A 26,931-nucleotide genomic window follows, 5' to 3' on the forward strand; every position below is an offset into this window, starting at 1 on the left:
GGGATGATAGTTTTATTAATAATTCTTCATTACTTTTTCATTTTCTTGTCAAATGGTTTTTTGCTCTTTCAACAATGAGATACCTTTATGAGGAACCTATTCAGCTTCTAAAAAGCACAAAATAGCAAATAAAAGATAGTTTGAAACCCAGTGCATCCAGGCAATGGATAAGAATAGTCCCTGCAGGATGAAATTACAGGTTGAAACATAGGAAACAGCTGATAATTAATGACTTTTGACCAATAAAAATCAGTAATTTCATATGGTTTGACCTAACACAAACCGTCCAACCCATCTACTCACCTACCTACCTGATGGCCTAGCTTCCCTTTCACAGACATTAAGTGCTTACTATCTATCAAGCACTGTGCTGGAGATATAGTGGAAAGTGAAACGAGTGTGGTGCTTGCTGTCCTGGAGGTCACAGTTTACTGGGAGGAGACCCATACTTAAACAGATGAAGAGATACAGGTACACAGGGTTACAAACTGAGAAAGTTGTTACAAAGGTAATGTACACTTGGAGTCCACTGCCTCACTCACCCCATCTCTTCAAAGCTCATTTCCACTGGATTGCCTTAATTCACAATCTTTGTGTCTGGAAGGCCCTTTCCCATTCTAATTATTCATGACCTTTATGGCTGATCTCTAATCCCAACTACTCTGTAAAGCCTTCTCTGATTCATTAATTCACTCAACAAATATTTATTGAACATGGGCCACATGCCAAGCTCTACGCTATGTGCTAGGGACAAGCTATGAACAAATGAGGCAAGATCCCCAGGCCCTCGTTGAGCTGAGTTGACACTTTAGCAGGGAGCCAGGTGGTAAATATATAAACAGATAAATGAACAAGATTTCAGCAGGTGAAAAGCACATTGAAGACAATACAACAGGGTAAGGTGATGGATGGCCTGGTCCTGGTGTCCCTCATCCATCTCTAATTCATTCTGAACTTAATGACTGTATTACATAATTAAGTGTCTTATATATTGATAAAGCATTATATTCTAATCACCCTGTTCCCTGTTCACAAACCTTCACTGGCTCTCCACTGTTTTCAGAATAAACCCCAGACTCTTTGGGGTGGTTTCCAAAGGTGGTCACAGTCATGGGTTCATCTCCTTTTCATTGCCTTCCAGTAAACAAGTGACATCCTGCACTTGGCCTCTTAAGCCCCTCTGTGAACCTTGGCCCCTGCATGCCCTCTGGGCCTCCCTACATGCTCTTACCTCCAGCTTAAAGGCTCTTTTCCAGTCAAAGGCTACCTGTAGATCTCTAGACCCATCTCACATTTGGGATCTTAGAGCATTCATTGATTCCCTATTCTTCTCATTCATTCAAAAAATATTTACTGAATACCTGCTAGGTGCCAAGCACTCTTCAAGGCACTGTGGATGCAGCAGGGAAGAAAACAAAACAAATCCTAATAGAGCTTATATTCCCGTCGGGGCACTAGAGCCTGAGACAGGCAGTTAATTCCCTATTTGGATTCGGAATCATTGTCTTCCTCCTCAGGTTAGGCAGAACATTTGTGTTAGACTGAAAAGATCCCAATTACTGAGTGTGAGATAGTCTAGGATGATGCTAAGATGTCAGAATGCAAATCAGAAGATGTAACTTTTAGACTCATGGTCATTGTCACTAACTAGTTGTCTGAACTCAAGACAAATCATTCAACCAATATGACCGTCAGTCATCCCATCTGTAAAGTATGAATGCAAATTGTAAATCAGGTGATTTGTAAGATCCTTTCAGCATTTGGTCTTACTTTTCAGAATAGAAGAATCCAATGATTAAAAAAGTTAATACACTGCAATCTAAAATATTCATGCAAACAAGTTCCTTCCTTCCCAAACACAAGTTTGTCCTTTGACAGAGTAGCTATAGACAGCACATGTGCTGAAAGTTGCATTTTTAAAAGGTTGGGCCCTGTAGCCCGACCAAGATAGATTTGACTTCCTGCTTTCCTTCTATGTGAAATCCAGGCAAGTGTAATGTCTTGTTTCTTCATTTATAGAATAGGGGGTCTAATAGAAGCTGTTTTTATAGAGATGACGTGAGGATGAAGTGGAATTATACATGGAAAGAGCTTGGCATAGTGTCTGGTATATGGTAAGCACTCAGAAAATAGTACCAACAGCTTTATCTTCACTATGGAATAATACAGCAGGAGTCATCAGTCTTTAAGAATACCAACTTATCATTCAACACTTTCTCTACCTCCTGTCTCATCTAATCTTTTTATCAGCTTTGTAGAACAGGGGCCTTCATTCCTATTTTACAGATGAGTACACTTATGCCAAAGAGGGAGTGACTCAAGAAAGCAGTATCATACCCACAACAACTTGACTGAATCTCCGGGGAATTATGCCAAATGAAAAAAGCCATACCCCAAACATTACATACTATGTAATCCCATTTATATCACACTCTTAAAATAAGAAAATTACAGAAATGGAGAACAGGTTAGAGAGTGCCTGAGGAAAGGGAAAAAGAGAGGGAGAGAGGGAAGCCAGGTGAGGACAAAAGGGCAACACAGATGATCTTTATGGTGATGGAAACGTTCTGTACCTCGAAGGTATCAATGTCAATGTCAATTTCCTGGTTGTGATATTTCACTATAGTTGCTATAGTTTTCTAAGATGTTACCATTGGGATAACTGGATATGTGGTACATGGGATCCCTCTGTATTATTTCTTACACACGCATATGAATTTGTATCTCAAAATTAAAAGTTTAACTAAGAAAACAAAGCAAAACAAAAGAAAACCAGTACCAGTTGGCACTATGAATACCTAAAATAGGTAAATCCTTACATATATCACTTTCTGTGGGGCAGGCTCTATTCTAAGTGCTTTACATGTATACATGGATTCTTCTAACCCTCAGAAGAGCTCTCTAAAGGTAGTTATTATCATCATTATTATTATTATGCCCATTTTACGGATCAGGAACCTGGCCCAAGCTCACAGAGCTAGCAAATATTAGAGCTGGGGATGTGAATCCCAGGCAGTCTAGCTCCAGGGTCTCTACTTTGAACCAGTACTCTATTCTGCTTTACTTAACTAGAATTCCAGTCGCATGACTCCAGCTCAAAAAACTCCCATCTCAATGGAAACAATTTTTGCTGGTTTCTGTCTCCGAGAGGGAAGCCATATCCACACTTTGTAAAGTAGAACACAGAGTTAACGCCTCAAAGAACCCCTGACTTTCAAAATCTCTCCTATTCAGTTCCCGAGGCCTCTGAGCAATTGCTGAGCTGGTGCTGAGATTCCCTGTGGGAACCCCAGGGGTCTTGAGGGCCATTAACAAGCTCTGTCATGTTGTCAAGTACTTAAAACTGCCATCTTTACTTGTATAGCACTGTTCAAACACGATTGCAAAATCTACTTCCTTGCTAGCGCATCTGAATACACAAATGTAATTTAAAAAGACAAGTGACCTATCCAATGACACATGCTTTACTTCTGAGAACTGGAGGAACCGTGGCTTAGAGATGTCTGGCTAAAGACTACTGAGATTACAGTGCCCTTTCTTGGAACGGACAATCAATTAATTGCTCAGACACATGGATGTGTTTCAGGAAAGGGAGATGCCTGGTGCCTCCTTGGACTCAAAACTGGTCAGTGGGCCAAATGGATGAGAAACCAAATGCTAGACCAGTGGGTAACAGAACTCAGAGCTAAGCCAGGAATCTGGCTCTACAGGTTGTGATAGCAGTTTACAAACTCTAAAATGCAATGTGTTTTGCTTTTTAACAAGAAAAGGAAGGACTGGAGGTAAGTTTTTGGTTAACTGATCCGAGAACCATTTGAAGTCCTGCGTGAAGGCTCCCGCTATTTGCGCTATTTCGTAACATGGCAGAATTAAACTGTATGAATTACAGAATGTGAGAAGGCAGGCCTCTGGTTTCATCTAGTCAAGAACTCTCTTTGTAACACCAAAGGCAAATGGTCACCCCGCTCGCTCATGAGCTGTCTCCCACGCCCACCCTGAGGGCACTTTGCTGCACTCACTACCTGGCCCAGGATAGCACTGAGGCGCTCGGATTCACAGTCCACCACCACCAGCCTCTCCTTTTTCTTCTCCAGGTCCTGGAAGAGCATCCGGTATCCCTCCTCTGTGGTTGTCAAAATGTTGACGGCTGTCACCTGCCAGTTCTTCTCGGCCGCTGTGTCTAGGACTTTCTGCAGGACGGACAGACCTGGAGGTCGGGTGAGTAGGACAGAGAGGTGGCAGTCAGGATCCACAGCATCACCCCACTTCCGCCAACCCCGCTCCTCCACTAAACTCAGCTCCAGCTTGCTCTTCGCAAGTCTGAGCTCACCGAGGTCAGGTTCTGCGTCTGTTTTGTGTTTCTGTTTGCAGAACATAGCACGCAATAGAGTCAGTGATTAAACATCGAATCTGAGGCTCAAATCCTGATGCTACAAATATACTAGTTAAATGATCTTGTACGGACTAATTCACCTGGCTACAGTTTAGTGTCTTCAGTAGTAAAAGGGTGATGTTAATAACGTCCACCTCGCACTGTCATCCTGAGGATTGAATGAGAATGTCTCCAGCATGGCAAGGGTTTTATAAACATTGATTACTGTTAGGTGTTTAGCAACTGCTGATTAAATGTGCTAACATGATATCTAAACAGCACCTAATAATTGTCAACCACGTTTACGAATGTTCAGTATACCTCAGTACCTAGTGCTCTGCCTGTCACACAGTAGGTATTCAATCAATGTGTACTGAATTAAGCTACTCTCTTCTGATTTATAGCTAAATGATAGAGGAATCCATTACTCAATACTGCTTTGTTTCATCTTCGGGACATAGATGGTGTATTAGTTTCCTACTGCGGCTGTAACAAATTATTATAAACATAGTGGCTGCAAACAACACATTTATCATCTTATACTGCCAGAGGTCGGATGTGTGGAATGAATCTCCTTGAGCTAAATTCAAGTTATTGGTAGGGCTGTGTTATTTTCCGGAGGTTCGAGCGGAGAAATTGTTCTTGCTTTTTTTTTTTTTTTTTTTTTTTTGCGGTACACGGGCCTCTCCTGTTGTGGAGCGCAGGCTCAGCGGCCATGGCTCACGGGCCCAGCCGCTCCGCGACATGCGGGATCCTCCCGGACCGGGGCATGAACCCGTGTCCCCTGCATCGGCAGGCGGACTCTCAACCACTGTGCCACCAGGGGAAGCCCTCTTGCCTTTTCTGATTCTGGCGGATGCCCGCTCTCCTTGGTATATAGCCCCTTCCAGCTTCAAAACTAGCAGTGACTGGTTGAGTCTCTCACATTATACTCTGACCCTGACTCTTCTGCCTTCAACTTGCACACTTAAGGACCCTTGTGATTACACTGAGCTCACCCAAATAATCCAGGATAATCTCTCTGTTTTTTTTTTTTAATTAATTAATTTATTTGTTTTTATTTTTGGCTGTGTTGGGTCTTCATTCCTGTGCGCGGGCTTTCTCCAGTTGCGGCGAGCGGGGGCTACTCTTCGTTGTGATGTGCCGGTTTCTCATTGTCGTGGCTTCTCTTGTTGCGGAGCACAGGCTCTAGGTGCATGGGCTTCAGTAGTTGTGGCTTATGGGCTCTAGAGCACAGGCTCAGTAGTTGTGACGCATGGGCTTAGTTGTTCCGCGGCATGTGGGATCTTCCTGGACCAGGGCTCGACCCCGTGTCCCCTGCATCGGCAGGCAGATTCTTAACCACTGCGCCACCAGGGAAGCCCATCTCTCTGTTCTAAGGTCAGTCGATTAGCAATGTGAATTCCATCTGTAACCTTAATCCCTCTTGCCATTTAACATAACATATTCACAGGTTCCAGGAATTAGAACACAGATGTCTTTGGCGGAGAGGGGAAGGTCAGTGTTCTGCCTGCAACAGATGGTTATTTCATATTTCACTCTTGCATTATTAATCAATCTTTTGCACATATATCATTTCTGTCTTCCAATAACATTGCTAATCCCTCCCATAGTGACCAGTATGGTGCCTGGCATAAAGAGTCATCTGTAGATTGATTCTGTTGTTTCTTCCTTTTTGTTTTTTAAAGTATAAGGTTGGTATGCTTAAGTCACGTTTACTGAAAGTTTACTATGTGTCTGGCATTGCCCTGTTAGCTTTCCTGTCTTCAATTCACTTAATTCTCTGAGGTAGGTACCGTTATTATCCATGTTTCACAAGTGTGGAAATGGAGGTTCAGAGAGATTTAGTCATTGGCCCAAGCCCGCACAGCTAGCAAATGGCAGAACTCTGAGTTCAGAGTTGTGAGGTAGGCAGAGCCCCTTTGAGTATGGACGCTTTGCTGACTGACCCCAGAGATGATCCTCTATAATGAAAGTTACATTTTTCTGTCTATGCCACTTCCAGACCTCAAGCCTCATTATGCCACAAAACTGACCTGAAATAGCCCTTCTGCAGGTCATCCTCATAATGGCTGCTTGTCTGAGAAGGGAAATCATTAAAATAGAGAGAAGGGAAAATTGAAGAAAATAGAGTGCTTCTGGCCTCTCCTGCCAGCTAATTCTCATTGAATAACCCTGCCTAACTCTTCCTGAAAAACCATTTCACAAAGCACTCTCCTATTCAAAAGTCTTGTAAGCCTCCCTAAAGGCAAACTTCTATAAAACCTCCTTTTTACTCAGGGCAAAATTCCTGTGCCTCACTTTCCAGACCTTGTATGATCCATTTATTTATTTACAACAATAATGACTGAGTTCTTACAGGACTATTTAGTATACCAGGGGAAGGTAGGACAGTACAACAGAAGCAACACAGGAGTTAGAAAAAAGAAGAGAGTTTCCATTTAGAAGGTTAGGAAATAGAGAAAGTGGTGTTCCAGTAGGTTGCAAAAGAAAGGAAGAATTTGCATATGTAGATTTGAGAAGGGAAGTGCATCCCAGAAACTGGAATTGTTTGAGTCAAGATGCAGAGAAGAAAAAAGTATTGGAAACATTTAGAAAATGGAGTGGAAAATTCAAAATTCAGGTGGAGGCAGAATTAGAAAGGCCTGGGAAGGTTGATGTTGATGCTGGTGATGATGATGACAGCGGTTTACATATATAGAAGACCCTGCACATTGATTATGTTGTAGGCACTGTACAGGCCCTTTCTAGTCATTGTCTCATTCAGTCCTCACAACTGTATGATGTAGAGACTGGTTTTATCTTCATTACAGAGATGAAAAAACGAAGGAATAGAGAATTTTATCCCCATTACAGAAGTGGTCGAACTGAGGCAGAGAGAGCTTGCCCAAAGTCAAACAGCTGGAGAGGAGGGAACATAGAATTCAGATGCAGGTCTGCCTGACTCCAGAATCTATGCTCCTAAAAGCCATGTCATGAGCCATGAGCCATGAGCCATTCAACTGAGGTCCTTGGACTTTGAGTCTGGGCTCAGGAGCCATGGAAACTTGGTAAGCTGTAGAGTGACATGGGGTGTTAAGACAGTTATTCTCTCAAAGGATGTGTTTCCACATGTGAGTTATAGATTAGTTACCAAAAATTCAGTTCACAGACATAAAACATTTCTGGATCATTCCTCCGTGATCCCTGCCTTTCAAGAAGGCAGAGAGGCACCATTATTCTTCCTGCTGATAATTTTCTCTTCATCCCTCCACAGTCCCCCTCCCCTGGCTTACCCCGGTCAGCATCATAAATGTAGACAAATTTTTGCCACTTGTAATGGTCGATGATACTGATGAGGGCATCCTGCAGCTCGGGACGCAGCTGAAGGACAAACTGGTTGGATGTGTCAACAGGAAAGCTTGGTGTAATGAAGCAGACATGGAGGGCCCCGCAGAAGGAGGTCAGCATGTTGACAGTCCTCCGTTCATAAAACCCAAAGATGGCATAGACTCCTTTAGAGAACTGGGAACAGACTGGAAGAGGAGAAGAGAAAAATTAATGGATAGAAGATACTGCAAACATGCTGTCAGGTGGCTCTAAAACTAAATCATCCACTAGTCTATCCATCCAACCCATCATCCATCTGTTATCTAGCCATCCACCCATCCAACAAATCCATCACTCCCTTCTTTCAACCCACCAATCTGTCCAACTGTCCATCCATTTTACCCATCTCTGCATCCATTCACCCAATCATCTGTCCAACCCACCCATCCATCTGTCGAATCCAATGTTTATTAGGTACCAATTCCATACCAAATGTTGTCATGGTTATTAATTATAAATGTATGCAAAGCTGTTTTGTATGCTCTTTCACTTTATCTGTACAATGCCTTTATTAAGGTAGGAAAAGGATGGCTGGGTCATTTTTTAAAGGGGAAAACCAAGGCTCAGAAAGTTAATGAACATGTCCAATATGGTAGCACAGCTAGACTGTATCTGAGTTAGGCAGGTATCTTGAACCCAATCCAGCGATCTGTCTATGACACTGCCCATCACGTCAAGGCAAAGCATAATAAGATGCCTTAGGAAGAAGGTCTGTCAGCTTGGTGCTGATACACGTTTAAGAAAACAAGATTTTCCCAGCCAGCCCTTAGTTTTCAGTGTACATTTCTCTGCTGATGTTCGTCTTGTGTTTGTACATCCTCCTGGCTGATTCTTCAGCCCCCCGCCCCGCAGTTTATCAGCCACAGTAGTAGCTTAGCTGTGTGAGCACCCCCACAGGAGCTATTTTGTAAGATCCCAGTGCAGTTACCAGTACTGGTTTGTGTTCGGTTACGCTGCTGGTTAGAATATAATGCTAAAAAGTTAGCCCCAAGGTTATGGGGCTAAGTCCAGGTAATTCAGCTACTAAACTTCATTATAATATGTGATACAGGATAAGGGTTCATAGACTTTGCCCCAGTCAAGTGATCAACCCCAATGCCAACCCCAGTGCCTGAAAATTACCATCTTGATATGGACGGTGAGGCAAACGAGTCATCCTCATCACAGTGACTGTGTTTTAGGGTGCTCTGCCATATATGGTAAGCTGTTTAGTTCTCATCACAACCCTGTGACTTTGGTATTATCAATTTTCTTTTAAGATGATAACGTTGCTATTCCTAGATCCTCTGCTCTCTTTACCATATCACCTGCTTCCGTGACCCCGTGCTGCCTTTGTAGGTGGGCTCTCAAATTACGCTCCATGAACACTGCCCAGATGTGTTCCATGAACATTAGCCCCGCAGAATGCTCCTTAACAAAGAAAAGGCTTCTTTGCTCAGAGAAATTTGGGAAATGGTGCAAACCCTGTCCTCCTCTTGGAGTTTCAAACTGCATACCAGCTACATAAAAGATTGAGAGGAATCTTGTTCAACTTTAACACGGATTTTCTCAAATCCATACGCCCCCAGGACCCTTTGTTGGTGAATACTTTTTAACATGTTACTGATTCACTGGGCCACGCTGCACTAAAGAATGCCATTAGCCACTGGGACCCAGTTGCCTACTGAGTCTAGGTTCTCAGTCAGTCCCTAGACCCTCCCTTCATGTCCCTGAAAGATAATCTTTTAAAGACTGTAATGGAAGCATACAAGTCATCTGTCTAACTTCCAGGGTAACCCAGCATACCATCTACAGGAAACCTGGCAGGTGCCCTTTATTGTGTGTGTGTGTGTGTGTGTGTGTGTGTAAATTTAATTTTTATTGTATATTGGAGTATAGTTGATTTACGATGTTGTGTTAGTTTTAGGTGTACAGCAAAGTGATTCAGTTATACATATACATATAACCATTCTTTTTCAGATTCTTTTCCCATATAGGTTATTACAGAATATAGAGTTCCCTGTGCTATAGGGAACAAGTAGACCCTTGTTAATTGTCTATTTTATGTATAGTAGTGTGTATATGTTAATTCCAACCCCTAACATCTGCTTGCACACTGAATTACTGGGCATGCACTGCTTCTCAAGGTGCCCAGTCCATTGACTGACCACTCTTTGAAACCAGAACCTCATATGCCTGCTCTTAACCCACTCCACGGCCCTCCTGGTATCCAAAGGTGGCCCTCATGGACTTCAGCTTTATGGCATTTGGTTTTCAGTAGTGATGTTCATCCTCCACCTAGAAACCAGAGGGATCCTTTTAATTAAAAAAAAACCAAAAAAACAAAGAAAACACACTGTTTCCCTTCCTTATGCAAAAACCTCTTACAAATTTTGAGGTTTCCCACTGCACACAGGAAAAATCTCCAAACATCTGACCATGACTCTGAGGCAGAGTGACCTGTCCCTTTGCCCCCTCCTGCCTCACACCGCTGCCCTCGCTCCCTGCTTAGCCACCTGGCCTGTGTTCTGTGCCTCCGGCCTCCACACTTGTTCTGCCCTGGAGACTCTGCGCTCCACCTGCAGTGCTCTTCCCTTACTTCTCTGCAATGCTCACTCCTTTTCAGCAATTTTATCTCAACTCAAATCTCACCTCCCTGAACAGGACTTCCTTCATCACCTCTTCTAAATAGTGATTCCACCCTCCCCTCAACCCTCTATAAGTCTCTATCACATCCCCCTGTCTTATCTTTCATGCTTGAATTATTATTATTTGAAGGTGTTTTCTTTTTTTACTTGTATGTATCTGTGACTGTTCCGGTCAGTGTTAATTCCCTAAAAACAGGGGTCTCATTTATGCCCCAAAGCCAGCATAACGCCTGGGACATGGTAGGTGCTTAGTAAATGTTTGTTGAATGAATGATGAGTGCTTGACGAGAGCACTGCACTAGGGAATGAGGAGGAACCATTGGACCACCCTGGACCTCTTCCTCCCCTGTTCTGGGTAGGCATCTCCTGAAGTAGCTATTTATCCTTCACTACTCGCACTCTTTTCTCTTTCACCCTAACGAGGACGCTCCAGCCACTTGCAGCTGACAACAGGTGCTGTCTTTAAGTGTCTATTGTAATTGCCAGAATCAAGATTTCCATAAATATGGATTTCTCCACCAGGAAGCATACACTGTATATTATTCTCCCTGTGTTAGATATAGATTTGTCAAAAAGCACAATTCATCTTACCGGGTGAGGTGTGTATGGCGAGCACATGAACCCCGTTAGCATATTATAATATGCTCTCTGTGGTATTTTTAGGATCTTTACTTTCCATGCTGCAATGAAATATTATCTGCGCGGATATAAATCTCATGTTCCCGATCTATTCCCTGACGACATCTACTTGGTTTCACACCTTTAGTTGGGTCTCTGGGGCCCTCGTGGCCAGTGTTTCTTGCTGAAACTTTAGAAGTAGAGGAGGAATGGGTAAGATGGGGTGGAAGAAATGGGCGCAGATAGGCACGATCGAATCCTTACACACACGGAGGCCAGGATGTTTCCCCCATCCTTGAATTATCTCCCTATCTTTCCTTTTGCAAATCTCTTTTCCCTTAAATTGAGTGTGTTATCCTCTAAGGCTAAGCGGGTACATTTAACCAGAGCTCCCTAAAAGAGCATGGCTTGGAGGTAGCCTGGCCTGGATTTACTCAAGTGGACCCTGGTCCTCCGAGTTGCTCAGCATTTGACCTTCAATCTGGCTCCTCATTTCAGCTAAGCCTGAGCAGCAACAGCGAGGGAGAGGGAGAGACTAAGAGTCTGTAGGCCCCAAGGCCTGTGGGAGAATGCATAATTGGTTACACGTTCAGAAATATAATTAGTTGTAGCACATTTCTTTAAATCTGTCACAGTAAATATTCAATTGGGAAAGATAACTTGGTCTTGTAGAAAAAGTACTAGATTAGATGCCAGAAGACCTGGAGGCTTCTCTTTTTGGTTTTATCACAGCACAGTATTATGTGACCTTGAGCCAATCCCAGGCTCTCCCTGCGCCTCAGTTTCCATCTGTAAATTGGTGCTTTGAACCCCGTAAGAGTTAATATCTCTTCAGGCTCCAACAGTCTACGTTCTAGTCTCAGTAGTTGAAAAATATTCACTGATTGAGCACACTTTGGTTATTTGCTGGTCAGACTTGTGACCTCCGGTGCAGGTTTTCAAACCTAGAAATCAGATAAAGGCTCTGAGTTCTTGGATCCGACTGTAATAGAATCCTAGCACTAAATCCAGGTGCATTCAGAGTGTTGAGTTGTATTTAAGATACAATTTTTAATGTGATATAGGTGAGTTAGTTACCTAGTAGAGAGTAGGTGAGAGAAGGCAAATCAGAAAGGGGGCTAGAGGTGGAGCCTTGTATTGTCAGGTACAGCAAGCCCGAGGGGAGAAAAGGGAACACTGAAAAGCAGCCTCTTGCAACCCTGCTGTGTACTGGTCCAGTCAGACTCGCAGGCTGACAGTGAATGAGAGTAGGTGGGACTGTGTGCAGGCTGACAGTGAATGAGAGTAGGTGGGACTGTGTGCGTGTCCTCCATTTAAGACAGCAGTGGTGCATATAGTGCCTCTGATAGTAGCAATTAGGAGCTGACGTTTGAGCACTTACGAGGTGCCAGACATCGTGCCAAGGACGTTCCCGTGCATTGACTCCTTTCACCCTGTGAGGTAGGTTACAAATTGGGAAGGGCAGGCCCGGGGCCAGCACAATGCAAAGCTGAGTTCTGAACTCCACCCGTCAGACCACAAGGCTTGAGCTCTTGGCTTCTGTGATATGCCACGCCTTCCCTCCCTCCATCAATATTGGAAAGAAACAGTCATGGCATATGGGACAGCTTCAGCTTCTAGAAAATCCTCTCAGGTAGCCCTCTGCCTGCCTCTGTTGCCAGATCAAGACGCATTACTGCATTAGGGTCTGTTGATATTAAAACAAAACCTAGAGACTATCATACAGAGTGAAGTAAGTCAGAAAGAGAAAAACAAACATCGTATAATATCGCTTACACGTGGAATCTAGAAACAGTGTACAGATGAACTTACTTGCAAAGCAGAAATACAGACACAGATGTAGAGAAGAAACGTATGGATACCAAGTGGGGAAGGGGGTGTGGGATGAACTGGGAAATTGGGATTGACATATATACACTACTGTGTATAAAATAGATAAGTAATGAGAACCTACTGTACAGCACAGGGAATTCTACTCAGTGCTCTGTGGTGACCTAAACAGGAAGGAAATCCAAAAAAAGATGGGATATATGTATATGTGTAGCTGATTCACTTTGCTGTACAGCAGAAACTAACACAACATTGTAAAGCAACTAAGCTCCAGTAAAAATTAATAAAGCAAAACAGAACAAAACTGGGTGGTGCTCGCTGTATTCCCCTCTTGTCCCTGGGGATCATGCAGAGCATATACACACACATCTCTCCTTCTGTTGGTCCATACATGTGTCCATCCACCCATCCATCCACCTCTTGACACCCAGCATCTACCACTCGTGAGACTCCGTGTTAGGCAGTGGACATGCAGTATTGAAAAAGGCAAGTCCCCACTTTGACATCACCTTGACAGTGGGAGAGGCCGACACCGAGCCAGTCAATTACACTTCCCTGTAAGTGCTGTGGCAGGGATGAGGTCGGGGTTCAGGCAGAGCCACCTAAGCCCAGCCTGTGGGGACCTCAGAGAAGGCTTCCAAGAGGAAGTGCCGCTTTGACCTTGAAAGAGAACTGGGCATCAGCCAGGAGAGGGAGCAAGGGGAGTATGGTGCAGTTGCTTGCGCACAAAGAGTATTTCGGGTAGAAGGGAGAGCGACAGCAGAGACCTGGCAGAGAGAAAAGCTGTCGCACATTCAGGGAACCCTGCCAGAGTGTCAGATTCCGAGGTCCCTGCCTCTAAGAGATTCTGTAGCGGAATGTGTCCAACAATCAGAGCAAGTAAAAAACGAGGCCAGGAATTCCCTCTTGGGGAGGCAGGAGGGCAGGCACCGGCAAGGGCAGGAAAACCCACGCTCTGCACGGGTGCGGGCTGTCCAATTCCATCATCGCTTTGCTCAGACCTCTTTGATAAGCACTCCTGGTTAAGGCACCATCCACTTAATATCAATAAATCTCCCAGCCCTGGGCACTCGCCCTGACAGCTCTCTCCCAGGGAGGGAACTCCTGGTATTAGCAACTTCTTTTTTATCGTCACTTCATTTAAGACCTCTCACACCGACATTCCTCCTTGGCTCCTGGCTGCAGTCCCTGGAAATGTGGCAGCCTCATGGTAAATAGTGGATAATGAGGTGACAGGATGGCTTCATTCTGGGGGAGGGAGATGGAAAGTATGTGTGTGTAGGTGGGGGGACTTTTAGACACTCATCCTGCTTCTCCAATAATTCTATCCTTACAGGTGGGAATGACATCCTTGCTCTGACTCTAACCTTGTGACATCAAATGGGCTTTATTTCTGTCGCTCAGAGGACAATAAGAGTGCCCCTCCGTCCCCTTACACTCTCTTGCATCCAAGATCTGGTAGTGACATGTAGTGAATTACCATAATAGATATAAATTGTCCCCATCTCCTCTAAACAACAATTATTTAGGGTTCTGAGACATGTCCAGGGCTTCTCTGTCATTTACTAGATAAAACCTTATTGTTCATTTGTTAAATCAACAAATATTTTTTGAGCACCAGAAACTAATATTGCCAGAAAACCAGGATGCAGGGATGACACAAGACAGGTGTGTCTTCTGCCTTCTCACAGCTTAGACAAGAGTTCTACGTTTTATTGATTGATTGATTGATTTTTGGTTGCGTTGGGGCTTCGTTGATGCACGTGGGCTTTCTCTAGTTGTGGCGAGTGGGGGCTACTCTTTGTTGTAGTGCACGGGCTTCTCATTGCGGTGGCTTCTTTGTTGCGGAGCACAGGCTCTAGGCGCACAGACTTAAGTAGTTGTGGCACGTGGGCTCAGTAGTTGTGGCTCACGGGCTCTAGAGCGCAGGCTTAGTAGTTGTGGCGCACGGGCTTAGTTGCTCCGTGTCATGTGGGATCTTCCCGGACCAGGGCTCAAACCCGTGTTCCCTGCATTGGCAGGCGGATTCTTAACCACTGCACCACTGGGGAAGTCCAGTAAGTTTTAAATTAAGGGAAAGAAAGTTTATTTTGAGAGAGTAATAAGGGGTTTAAACGTAGAATAAGTGGTCATAACTACCATTATAGCCAGTGTTTACTGAGCACTTACTACAGGCACGCACAGTACTAAGCACCTGTGTCAATATCCAGGTAGAGGGACCAGTTTATCCAAAGGCAATGAGGTAAGAGAGAGGAAGGAACCTTAGAGAAACTCCAGAAAAGCCAGTACAACTAGGGTGGGGACTTTGGCACAGAGTTGCGGGGGGGTGGCGACCAGATTGCCAAGGGCCTTGCCAGGACTAGAGAAGTTAAGCCCCTGCGTCTCGTGTCCACGTTGCATTTCCTTTGGCTTTGGATTCATCTCAGCTTCACAGGGCTTCTCTTCACCCTGGCCTTGGAGCCCAGTTGGGACAGGACAGCAGAGGGAGATGCAGAAGAGGAGGCATCCTCCCTTGCTCAGATTCGTGCATTTATTATGAAACATGAGTGTTAATTACCAGGCACTGAAAGCCACTGAGATGTGACACGGTATATGAGGCGAAGAATTAGATCAAGGCTGGGCTCAGTGGTCCTGGAATTAGACTCACCTTGTGGGCTGACATATGAAACCAGGGACAGCGGAAGGACAAACAGACTGAGAGATTGTAGGTTCTGCTGGAAAACTCTTCAGGTGCCTGACATGGTTCTGGAAAAGTAAACGCAAAGAAGCAAATCTGGAACCATGAACAAGCCCCTTTTTCTTTCTGGGCTGCATTTTCCCCATCTGGACAATGAAGTTTACACTTAATCAGTGTTTCTCGTGTGTGTGTGTGTGTGTGTGTGTGTGTGTGTGTGTTAAATACCTCCAATAAAACGCCTATACTCATTGGAGATGTCTAGTTCTATAGACAGGGAATTTCTCTTTCTTCTATCTATCTGCTCATCCACCCTTCCAACAAATGTTTACTGTGCACATGGTGTATGTTAGACAGCAGTGGTGCCAGTGGGATACAACACTGAAAACCTGCCATCATGGAGCTTAGGATGTAGAGAGGGGAGAGGGATGATGTACAAATCAGCAAGATTATTTGGGATACTGCGTTACGAAGACAATGACATGGGATGATGTGAGAGTGACTGGAGGGGCTACTTCAGATAAGACGGTGAGGGAGACCCTCTCTGTGGCACTAACGTTTAAGCTGAGAAAATGAACCATAAAAAGAAGCTGGCCAGACAAAGGGCCAGGGAAACAGTTTCAGGCAGAAGGAACAGAAGGTACAAAGGCTCTTAATAAGGTTCAGGAAAAGACTGAGGAGTTTGAGAAATAGAAAGCCAGGGTAGACATAGTGTAGGACAAAGGAGAAAAGCAGTAGAAATGAAGGTGAAGAAAAACAGATCATGTAAGTCTCTGAGTAAACGTAATGCTCCCCTGAGGTGTACGGTACTTCATGTGTGGCTTGGGTACCTGCAGAGTCCTAGAACATCACCTTGCTCTGAGATGGTCAGTACTAGCTGATCTTACCAGACCTTTCAGCTCTAACATCCTGTAGCTCAAGGCAGTGGAGGAGACGCAGTAGAGGGGAAGGTGGTTATGAGTGAATGGGAAAGGGAACGTCTTCTGACTCAAGTGTAATGGGGCTGCAGAAATGGACCAGTGAGTTCATCAGGTTCTAGTGTAGATGCTGCTGTTCTTGGATGCTTCTGGGCTTGCTTTAGGTTCTGGGCCTTTGCCCACGCTCTTGTTCTAGCCCGCACAGCCTTCCTGACTTCTGCCGTCTTCCTCTCCACATTCTTTCCATTCTTTAAAAGTTCAGCTCACATGCCACCTCTTCTGTGAACCTCTCATGCCTCCCCGTTTCTAACTGTAATCTAAAGGTCTCCATCCCTCTCTTCAATGTCCTTAGAAGTGTATGCCCCTTACAAATTTTTATCAAGGCCTCATGTTTTATTAGTGTGAGTTCTTTGACTGGGAACAGAAATGAATGCATGGTAACTGAAGACAAAAGAAGAAAGGATAGGGGGGACCCTCAGCTCAAAAACTGGACCTTAGAGAGACAGAAATTGCAGGAGCTCGGGGAATCTAGATGTGAGAATTTCATGGACGGTATCTTCAGAGTGTCACTGTTGCCCCAGCCATTTGTGATCACTGCTCCACACAGCTCGAGACTGGCCTTTTTCAGGTTGGGAGTCATCCATTGGTCGAGGGAAGGCAGGGAAACTAACTAATTATCTTCCTAAGATTACTAAGGAAGTAATCTTGCCAAAGGAAAATGAATACTGGACAGAGAGAAGATGGATGTCAGGCATATCAAACCAACAGATGTCTACTAAATTTGTATTTTCTAGTATTTTATAATATAAGTGAAAGTCTGAGACCATACAGGAGCTCTGTAAATGTCACATGCATCTGAACACCAGAGTTAGGTAAGGAGTTACTTCTCATTCAGTTGCCGTTGCCTGTCTCCTAATGGGTTGGACACTGTGGAACAGAGTGGTGAATAACATAGACGATGCCTCCGCCTTCATAAAGCTTATTTTATTCTTTGCAATCCCTAGAGGGCATCACACAATGGCTACAGAGTATTCCTGGTAAATGAGAGGATGAAGAATGAATGAATGCAGGTCATTCACCTATATTAATCCATGGATACTATTCTTGACAATTGACCTAATCTTGCTTCCATGGCATTTCTTGCATTGGGTGGACTCATTATTCTTCCTTTATATTATTAAATGACGTTTTGTGTATTTATATCTTTCATCCACAATTGAGACGTAAGCTCCCTTGAAGGCAGAGGCCTTTCAACTCTATGGTTTTTCTTGGTATGTACAATGTGATGTATCCTATATAGAGCTGGGCAGGGAATCGACATAAATGCTTGGTGATATTACTTGTTTCACAGTCTTCTAAATTTAGCTGACTGTCTCACAGCCATGAGCTTGGGGGGTATGCGTTATCACCTGCCCCTTGTCCAAATTCCCCCTGCTTCAGCCCACCGAACTCTGTCACTCCCTGTTATCTTAAGCCAGTAGAGAATGAGAGCTGTGCTCCTAGGCTGGCGTCCAGAACCCGGGCAACCTTAATGTCCTCCACGCACAACACCCAGTCTCCTTAGACAGTGCTCCCTGGCAAGAAGGTTTACATCCCATTACATAATTCAATCCTTAGGATGTCTAAAGGATTCAGAACGAGGGCATTTTCACCCTGCATAGAAAACTATGCAACCATGTAGTATTACAGGAAGAGGATCTTTCAGAGATAGTTCATATAATCTCACACACACACACACACACACACACACACACGTGTGCTGTCCTCCTTGACGTATCACTTAACCCAAGAACCATCATACGGTCATAGATTGTTAGTGCTGAAAGGTACTGGATCTTGAGGGCCTATTAGCCTAGGGAAAAGCCTCCTAAGAGGCAACTGTCTGCCCGACTCCACTTAGAAGTCTACAGAATTTACATGTGCTTGGAACATGCAAAACCTGATGTCAAGGGTGTCAGTAGCCACAGGTAGAGCCTCCTGGAGACGTCAGCATACTGGAGACCTCTCACTACCTATCTGTTCTGGGTGACTGCGCCTACCTGGGAAAAATACTACTCTTCATCTTCTTTATTATTATAGTTCCGTCACCTGTTGAGTGTTTACCATAGGCCAGAGCCCGTTCTAAGCACTACCATTTACTCCTCACAACAGTCCTATATTTGTTTTTCCTATTTCATGCACGAGGAAGCTGAAGTTCAGGGCGATTAATCTCTCACAAGTCATTCGTGTGATAAGTGGCAGAGCTGGCATATGAATCCAGGTCTGTCCTCCTCCCTGGCCTGTGCCTTGAACCACGCTAACTCTGTCCCCTGAAAGTCTGTCATCACACACCAGAGCTTTCATTCCCCTGATGATAATATCAGCCAACACGGAGCACTTACTGTGTGCCTAGGGTTACGCTACGTGCTTTCCATGAATTGCTCATTTACTACTATTTTAGTAGTATAGAGTAGGGAGACAGTTATTATCCCCATTTTATGGAGAAAAAACTGAGACCAATTAACTCGCCCAAGGTCACATAGCCACAAAGTAGAAGATTCAGCGTCCAAACACAGGAATTCCAGCTTGAGAGCCATTGCTCTGCTCCTCGATGCCAGGTGTCAGCAGCTTTTTCTGTGAAGGAACAAGTAGTAAGTGTCTTAGGCTTTGAGGGCTCTGCGGTCTCTGCTGCAACTGCTCTATGCTGTTTTTGTAGCACAAAAGCAGCCAAAGACAGTATGTCAATAAATGAGTGTGAAACTTTATCTGACATGTAAAACTTTATTTACAAAAACAGGCGTTGTGCTGGATTTGGCCTGTGGCCAACTCCTACTCTCTGCGATTCTGCTACTGGATGGCAGGAGAGATGAAATGCTGAAATTTTGAGAGAGGTAATAATTGCTCATAGTGTATTATATGATTTTTAAATCTCTCACATCCATTTTCTCTTGTGAATACCCAGTAAGGTGGGTAGGGCGTGACTGATGATGCTGGAGCCCACATACAGATGAGGAACCGGGGATCCTATAGCTGGGGGATGACGGACACAGGTGTGAATCCATGTCCTTCTTCCCGTGTCTTGTGACTCTTCTGCAGTGGCTTTGGTTATTCACGCTGCGGGGAGGGCAGGGGAAAGGAGCCATGAGAGAGTCCGGCTCTATCACTGACATCCCGATATGACTGAGGCTACTGCTTGCTGCTTCAAAGCCCTGCTGGTTTTGAAGCTCACAGACTGACTCCAGCTGAAGTGTTGACACAAGGACAGTCAGACACCAAGTAGGTGGTGCGGTTCTGAGTTCCAGGCTCCTCTCCTATGCGCTCGCTGGCTTTGGGCTAGAGGAGGCTGTAACACTGCCACCTGGCTAAAGGCTTCTCTGATGAGATGGCAAGGGGGACCTGAGCTTTGAGAGGACAGGTGCTTTCAGAGGCTTATTTAAAAAGTGGATATGTACCAGGGGATGCACGGCATTGTGGCTGCACCCTTTAAGGCCAAGGCTCAGGCACATGTAGGGGCTTAGTCAGGAGTGCTGGGTCAGGGGCACGGTCTGGGGCTACGGGGAGGGGCTGGACAAAGTTGGAACTTGGATTTGAAGCTGAGGTCAGGGCTCATTCTAGGGTTGGGTTCTGGGGTAGAGGTCAAGGCTGCCGACCAGGGCTGGGGTGCGTGCTCACTCAGTCTCATTTGGGGGTAGGAGGTGGGGTTCACTGAAAAGTCCAGGTAGGGAATACATCTACTTAGCTCTGCCACTGTGCAGCCTTTGAAAACTAGCAGAGTAACCAACTAGAGCAGAATAGATAAAAGCAAGGACGCTAGCCAAAGGGAAGAAGGTTGTGGGAGAGATCAGCCTCATAGCTTCCTCTGCTCCAGGCCCAGTCACCAGCCTGTGCCACCTACCCCCCCATCACACAGCATCTTCTGCTGGTTCACGTATGAACTATCCCTGCCAGGAACACCAGGTAAATGATTCAGGAAATGAAGCCAGGCTCGTCCTTTGCCGATGTTGATTCCGTTCCCTGGGCGAGTGGGAAAAAATATTTTGTTTCTCATTTGCTATTCTTGTCCTATGAAAATCATGCGTATAAATAGGTTTTCCTGAGCCAAGTGGCGAGCCCACAATACACTGCACACCGTGAACTTGATTAGCACCTGTCCGTCAAGGCAGAGTTGCATGGAAATCCGCAGATGACTGCCTGAGGGTGCCCTGTAAAAGTGAAATTCATTTTTCCAGCGAGGGTGTATTCACTGGGGAGGTGAAAGGACAGAACTGAAGGGTGAAATAAAGCTACAAAAACAAGAGGTTCCGGCTCTCCAAACCATACGACACCGCCAGAAACCAAGCTCTACCCCATCTGATATCTGAACTCACCCATGACCCCTGCCCTTGGCTGATTTCTCGAGGTGAAACCTAACCAAGCGAGAGGTGGATACAGAAGAAAAGCTCAACCTTTTTTTTCCTTTTCCTGCTCTTCTAATCCAGGTCTCAGAAAAGCACACTGAGAATAGCAAATTTTAAACAAAGGCTCAACTGGTAGAGTCTTATTATGAACCTGTGCTTGCCTTTCCGTCCTAACAGGGATGTGAAGGTCAGTCAAGAGTTTACTAATAAGGGCACTTTGAATTTCAAGGCTGCAAACTGTAAGCCCTTCCTACCTCTCCTATGCCACATCTGCTCCCAGGCCACGCCCCTTCTGCCTCTGCTTCCCACTGGTCTTTCTTTTACCTTTCAGGACAGTCCAAACGTTTTTGCCCTGGGGCTTTTGCACATGCTGTTCTCCCCTGGAAAGCTCTTCCAACCCTCTTCAAGTGGCTGACTCCTTATTCTTCAGGCCTCCGCTTTAGTGTTCTTTCTTCAGAGAGGCTCTCTCTGTACTCTTGCCCTTTTATTCTCTATAGCAGTACCGTGTTTATTTCCATCATAGCTTATCTCTGTCTTTCGTTATCCCCTTTAATGTTTTGTTCATTGGTGTCATTATTTCATTTCCCCCAGTATGGCAGAGATCATGACTATTTAATCTCCTGCTCTAGTCCTAGCCTCTAACAAGGTACCTGACACAGGAGAGGCACCAAGACATTTGCTTGGATGGAATGGATGAGTGAATGACTAAACAAGCTGCCAGTTCTCCATATGACCGTAACCAAGTTATTTCTCCCCTTTGGAGTTCATTTCCTCATTTGTGAAAAAAGGAAGAGTGAGATTCAATTAACTCTAATGCTCTTCCACCTCTAAAAATACACGTTTCCTTATTTATCATTTTCCGGATGGGAGAGTTGAGGCCTGGAAGCACGCTGTCCAGCCCAGGGACTGGAGCTCAGGTCTCCTAGAAAACTTCCAACCAAGACTCTTTAGCAAAAGCCCAACTGCCTTCTCTGCAGAAACACCTCCCCCGCAGCCAACTCCCCGGTATTTAGTTCCCTTTGTACCAAAATCTGAATCACTTTTCAAGCTTTCTCAAAACATGGGATGAATGGCTCCTGCTAAGAAACAGTCCAGGCTCCTTGAATTCTACAAGGAATTCTGAGAATAGAAGCATTTCTTACTGTCCAGAGGTGTTCTTTTTGTATGTCCCTGCTCAATTGAGATCCAGGAGTGTGTGTGGGAGGGGAAAGGCTGAGATTCAAACTAATTCTGGGGAAAAGAGTAAGTGAGGAAGGAGAGAGTAAAAGGCACAGGCACAGATACAGTGCAGAACTGCTGAGAGCATTTGAGGAAGGCATAAGCATGAAGCTACTGTACTATTTTTTTTTTTTTTTTTTTGTGGTACGTGGGCCTCTCACTGCTGTGGCCTCTCCCATTGCGGAGCACAGGCTCCGGACGCGCAGGCTCAGCGGCCATGGCTCACGGGCCCAGCCGCTCCGTGGCATGTGGGATCTTCCCGGATCGGAGCACGAACCCGTGTCCCCTGCATCGGCAGGCGGACTCTCAACCACTGCACCACCAGGGAAGCCCTGTACTATTTTTTTTGCTTGGGCATAATGCACCCACAGAGCTCCATGTGGGAGAGCCTCACTGGCCCCAGTCCACCCCCAGCTTCATTCCTTAATAGTCCACCAAACACTGGAGACTACGACCACACTGCTGTGTGCAGCAGACCATCTCCTTCTAGGTCTCTCTGCCTCTGCACACATTCCTCACAAATGCCTCTCAGCCCCTGAAAAACTTCTACACATCCTTCAAGACCCCAATCACATGTTGACTCCAGTGGGAAGCCTTCCAACCCTTACAGAAAAAATTAATTACTTTCTCCTCTGAGTTTCTCCTGTGCTTTCTTTCTTAGTATTATACTTATCTTGATAGTCTATAATTTCAGTTTCATGACTGTCTTTTTCATCAGGCTGTGAACTTCTGTAGGGCAGAGCTGGGTTTATTTTTAAAGTCGCACAGCCTAGCCCTGGTCTTGATATAGTAGATGCTCAGTAACTTGTTTGTTGAATACATTTTGTTTTTCTCGCCTGGGAAATGAGGGCAATAATACCTGCCTTACTCTCTGTGAGATTATCCAAGACCTACATTCGCTATAAAGTGTACACCCGTCAGCCATCATCTTATTCAAATTGCACAACGCAAATATGACATGGACTGGACAGGATATTATTATTCACTTTATCCAGATGAGCTCCCAGGGGTTAAGAGGCTTGCTCTGAGTAACACAGCCAACAGCTATCAAACTAGAGAAAGAAAACCAACTTGCTTGACTTCTGGGTTTTTTTTCCCCCATCAGATCACAAATGCCTTTCAAAAATTAGCTGTAAGTTTGGTCATGCTGATTGACTGACGAGAGAAAACATGGATATAAGTCCTTCTAAAGATGCCACAAATGTATCTACTTACTTCCACAGCCCACTACCCCTCCTCCTGGCTTAGTGCTGTCAGTCCTTACCACGCACAGAGTCAGCTCTCCGTGCCTGTATTCCACAACCATAGACCAACCAACTGTGGATTGAAAATATTTGGAAAAAAAATCCAGAAAGTTCCAAAAAGCAAAATTTGAATTTGTTGCATGCTGACAACTCTTTACATAGCACTTACATTGTATTTATAACTATTTCACACCATTTGTGTTGTATTAGGTATTATAAGTAATCTAGACATGATTTAAAGTATACGGGAGGACGTGCATAGGTTATATACAAATACTATGCCATTTTACATAAGGGACTTGAGCATGCACGGATTTCGGTATCCGAGGAGGGTCTTGGAACCAATCCTCCTCGGATACCAAGGGACGACTGTACTTACTACGTGTTATCGCTTCCTTTATCACTTTCCTTTATCCCTGCTTCCACCTTGCCCTCTTCCCTTTTCTCACCTTCATCCCCGCTCTTCAGATAGCAGCCACAGTGTTCTTTTAAAAGTGGAAATGGGGTCCTGTCATCGTCCCCTTGAGCTCCCAGAGGGTCCTCATCATGCTTTCAGTAATGTTTATACTCCCTTGCATGACCTGTAAAGGTCTGCCTTGTCTGAAGCCTGCTGATCTGGACAGTTTCATTCATCCTCTCCGTCTCCCCATCCACTGCTGCAGCTCCTCCAACACACCAAGCTCCCCCACTCCCCATGCTGTGCCCTCTACCTCGAACTCTTCTCTCCCACTTCTGCTTGGCTGGCTTCTTCCCATCTTTCAAGGACCACCCTAAGTAAGTCATCCTCTGTGCTCTGTCACCACATTCAGTTTGTTTCCTTCACAGCACTTTACTCGAGTCGCAACTGCAGTGAAAACCCTTTTATCTGATGTAGTGGGGACTGTGGTTAAACTATTTGAAAAATATGGTTAAAACAAAGAATCATAAAAATGATTCATCGCAGGTATTTTCTTTTAGCTTAAAACACCTAAGTGCACATGTATTTATCAAGCTTTTGTTGTAGTGGGAACTTGATGTAAAATAAATGTAAGTGCAGAATTTTTTTGTGTTTTGCACCTGACCTTTAATAGTTGCCTTGCCTACACCTAGCATTACCATGTTTTTAGGGATTCATCTTTGAGCCTTTCACAGTATTTAACTTAGTTCCCAGAGAAGTAAAACAACTTTTTTTTTTGCATTTGTATTTTACCAGTTTACATAATTTCTGCTTGCACTGCAAAAATATGAGTAAAACACAGAAGTATAAATAGGTTTGGAAACAAATGGAATGGATTCCTAGCCCACCTCCAACAGAGTTGATGTGAGCAGAAATATATGGGCTGATCAGAGAAGAGGCTACTTGCCAGAAGGTGTGGGGTTTACAGAGATGATGGAGAATGCAAGTCAATCCAAAGAGACGGTTGAATGGAAGTTGGTTACGAGAGACTTCGCTGCATCTGATGGATGGTTGGCTTGTTGATTATCTATCCCTCTTTTAGGCTTTTTTCTCAGCTTGCCTACCCAGTATACAACATAGTCCTTGGCATTCAGAGCTACAATCAGTGCCAAGTAAATGAATAAACAAGTGGGGGGACTGTTTCACTCCTTAGGTGAAGAATTTTGTTTCCTCAACTGTGAGAGGATTGGCATGGGCTGTGCCAGCATGGTCATTTTCAGATCCACATTCTGTTACCGCTAACCACATCCAGTAACCATTTCTGTGTTTCAGCTTCTGCTTTTCTCCATACCCTCTACACACACTTTAGAGCATTATGTTAGTGACCTCCCTCATAGCTGCACACCACCCACCACTACAGTCATGCCAGTACCTTACCCCACCCCCCTGTTTTTTGGGGGGTTTAGGATAATCCCCTCCCTCAGTGCCTCCCCCCAAAACAGGTAAGGAGGTGGCGAGGCCAGTTTGGGCTGTAGTGGCAGAGCTGCTGGATTTGTTTCTTCGGCGTGCTAGGCAACCCGGGGGCAGCTTTGAGCATGGGTAGGTCGGCCCTCTTCCACCCTGAAGATCTGAGTGGAGAGTTTGGGCCTGCCTTATTTGAGAAATTGGGCAAAACAACTGCCCCCACCCCCTCATTGCCTTGGATTGGTCTTTTCTAGTTTCCATGGTGCTGGGATCCACAGAGCCAAGGTTAGGGGAGAGCCTCAGGAACGAGGCTTTCATGGGCCCTTCAGCCCACAGTGTGGCTCAGTGCAACAGCCGCGGAGTAAGAAACATTGGGTTTCTTTCTTTTTTTTCCCCTTCCATTTATTCCTTTGCCTCTCTCCCTCTCATATCTGAGGAAAGACAGGGACTGATTGAGGATTTGGGGATTCCGGTTACCAGCATAAGAAACGTGTCAACAAATGATGATGGTGATTTCTGATGTTACTAATAGCTGCTCATGTATACTGAGCCCTTTAATGCTAGGAACTAGACTACACATTTTAAAGTAATTAACAGTTCTCAATTTCTGTAACAGTCTGAGAGAGTACACACTTTTATTACTAGTATTATTATTATTTTATAAAAGAAGGACTGAGGCACAGGTAGGTGGAAGTCACAGAACTGATAAAGGCAGAGCTAGAATTCACACCTGTGTATGTCTGATCCCACAAGGTGAGGTGTTACTGTTAAGCTAAAGTACCTTGCAGTGTATCTAATCATAACGTTCACTGAATAATTAATGTATTGACTCAGTACGTCCTATGCGATACAGTAAGGGGAAAACAGAAATCAAGGCCCCTGCCTTTAAGAGGGATGTTCTAACGTGATGAGGAAGACAGACTCCTGAACCGTGGATAAAAACGGGCCATGAGAAAATGAACTAAATTCTACAGTAGAAGCACAGCATGTTCTGTATATACAGAGGAAAGGGCAAATCCTTCTCAAGAGGGAGACCAGGGCAGATGGTGACCCTTAGCCTTCGTGCCTGTGGAGCCCGGGTGCAGCTTTGGAATCCTCCTCAACCTGGTTACCACCACCAAACAGCGGGACCTGTCATGTGAAATTAAAATCAGTTGTCTCCTTGGTCTCAGGGGAGCAGGAGAAGGCAAGCCGTAGGGTCTCCTCATTTCTATCACCTCTCTATGATGTCGGTCATCACAAGCGTTTCCCACCTGCCTTTTTCTCACTTCTTTAATGTCGACGCAGTTTAAAGTGTTTTCAATCGTCTCACCTCTCTGCCTGTCAACTGGGCTCTGAGCTTCTAAGGCCCCATGTCAGTACATGGCGTGTGTAAGAGGCATCTGAGGATGCTTGTGGGAGCAGAAACTGTGGGTACAACACAGACCTCAGGAGGGCTGCCCCTTCCAGCTTTACCCAAAGCCAGGAGGGAGGTGAAGGGAAGGAAGGAACGGCATCTTTGACCCCATCAGAGGTCAGGTCTACAGAGCAAAGGCACAGAGGTCGGAGGAAGCCCTCCAGGGTGCACAGGCAAGTGAGTTCCCACACTTGGGGTCGAATGCACAGACCCACCCCTGTCTGCCTCTCTGCAGAAATTTGACAAGTGTCTTCCTGTCTCTGGCCCTTGTGGTCCTCACTGGTAAAACAGAAGATTTGGCTCTAGTTCCCTGTGGTTCCAACATCCCCTGATGATTCTCACAGCAGGGTGATGAACAGGAGACGGAGCAAAGCTGGGCTGTGGACCAGACAGGACTTTGTCTGAGAAGCTGACTCTGATAATGGCTTTTGTGCATTCACTGCTGGATCT

The 26,931-nt window shown here is 45.0% G+C and overlaps 1 protein-coding gene across 5 annotated transcripts in view; it reads right to left on the bottom strand.

Moving 5' to 3' along the window:
* GRIA1 (glutamate ionotropic receptor AMPA type subunit 1) overlaps positions 1-26,931 on the bottom strand; it is a 306,659-nt gene that overhangs the window by 136,440 nt on the left and 143,288 nt on the right. For all 5 annotated transcript variants that reach the window (XM_049707791.1, XM_049707790.1, XM_004281007.3 and 2 more), the window contains exons 3-4: positions 7,648-7,887; positions 4,023-4,207 (exon numbers count right to left, since the gene is read on the bottom strand). In XM_049707791.1, the coding sequence (XP_049563748.1) occupies positions 4,023-4,207; positions 7,648-7,887 (425 nt within the window). The remainder of the gene's footprint in view (positions 1-4,022; positions 4,208-7,647; positions 7,888-26,931) is intronic.

The sequence above is a fragment of the Orcinus orca genome, chromosome 3, assembly GCF_937001465.1.
Source record: "Orcinus orca chromosome 3, mOrcOrc1.1, whole genome shotgun sequence".
NCBI classification, from domain to species: domain Eukaryota; kingdom Metazoa; phylum Chordata; class Mammalia; order Artiodactyla; family Delphinidae; genus Orcinus; species Orcinus orca.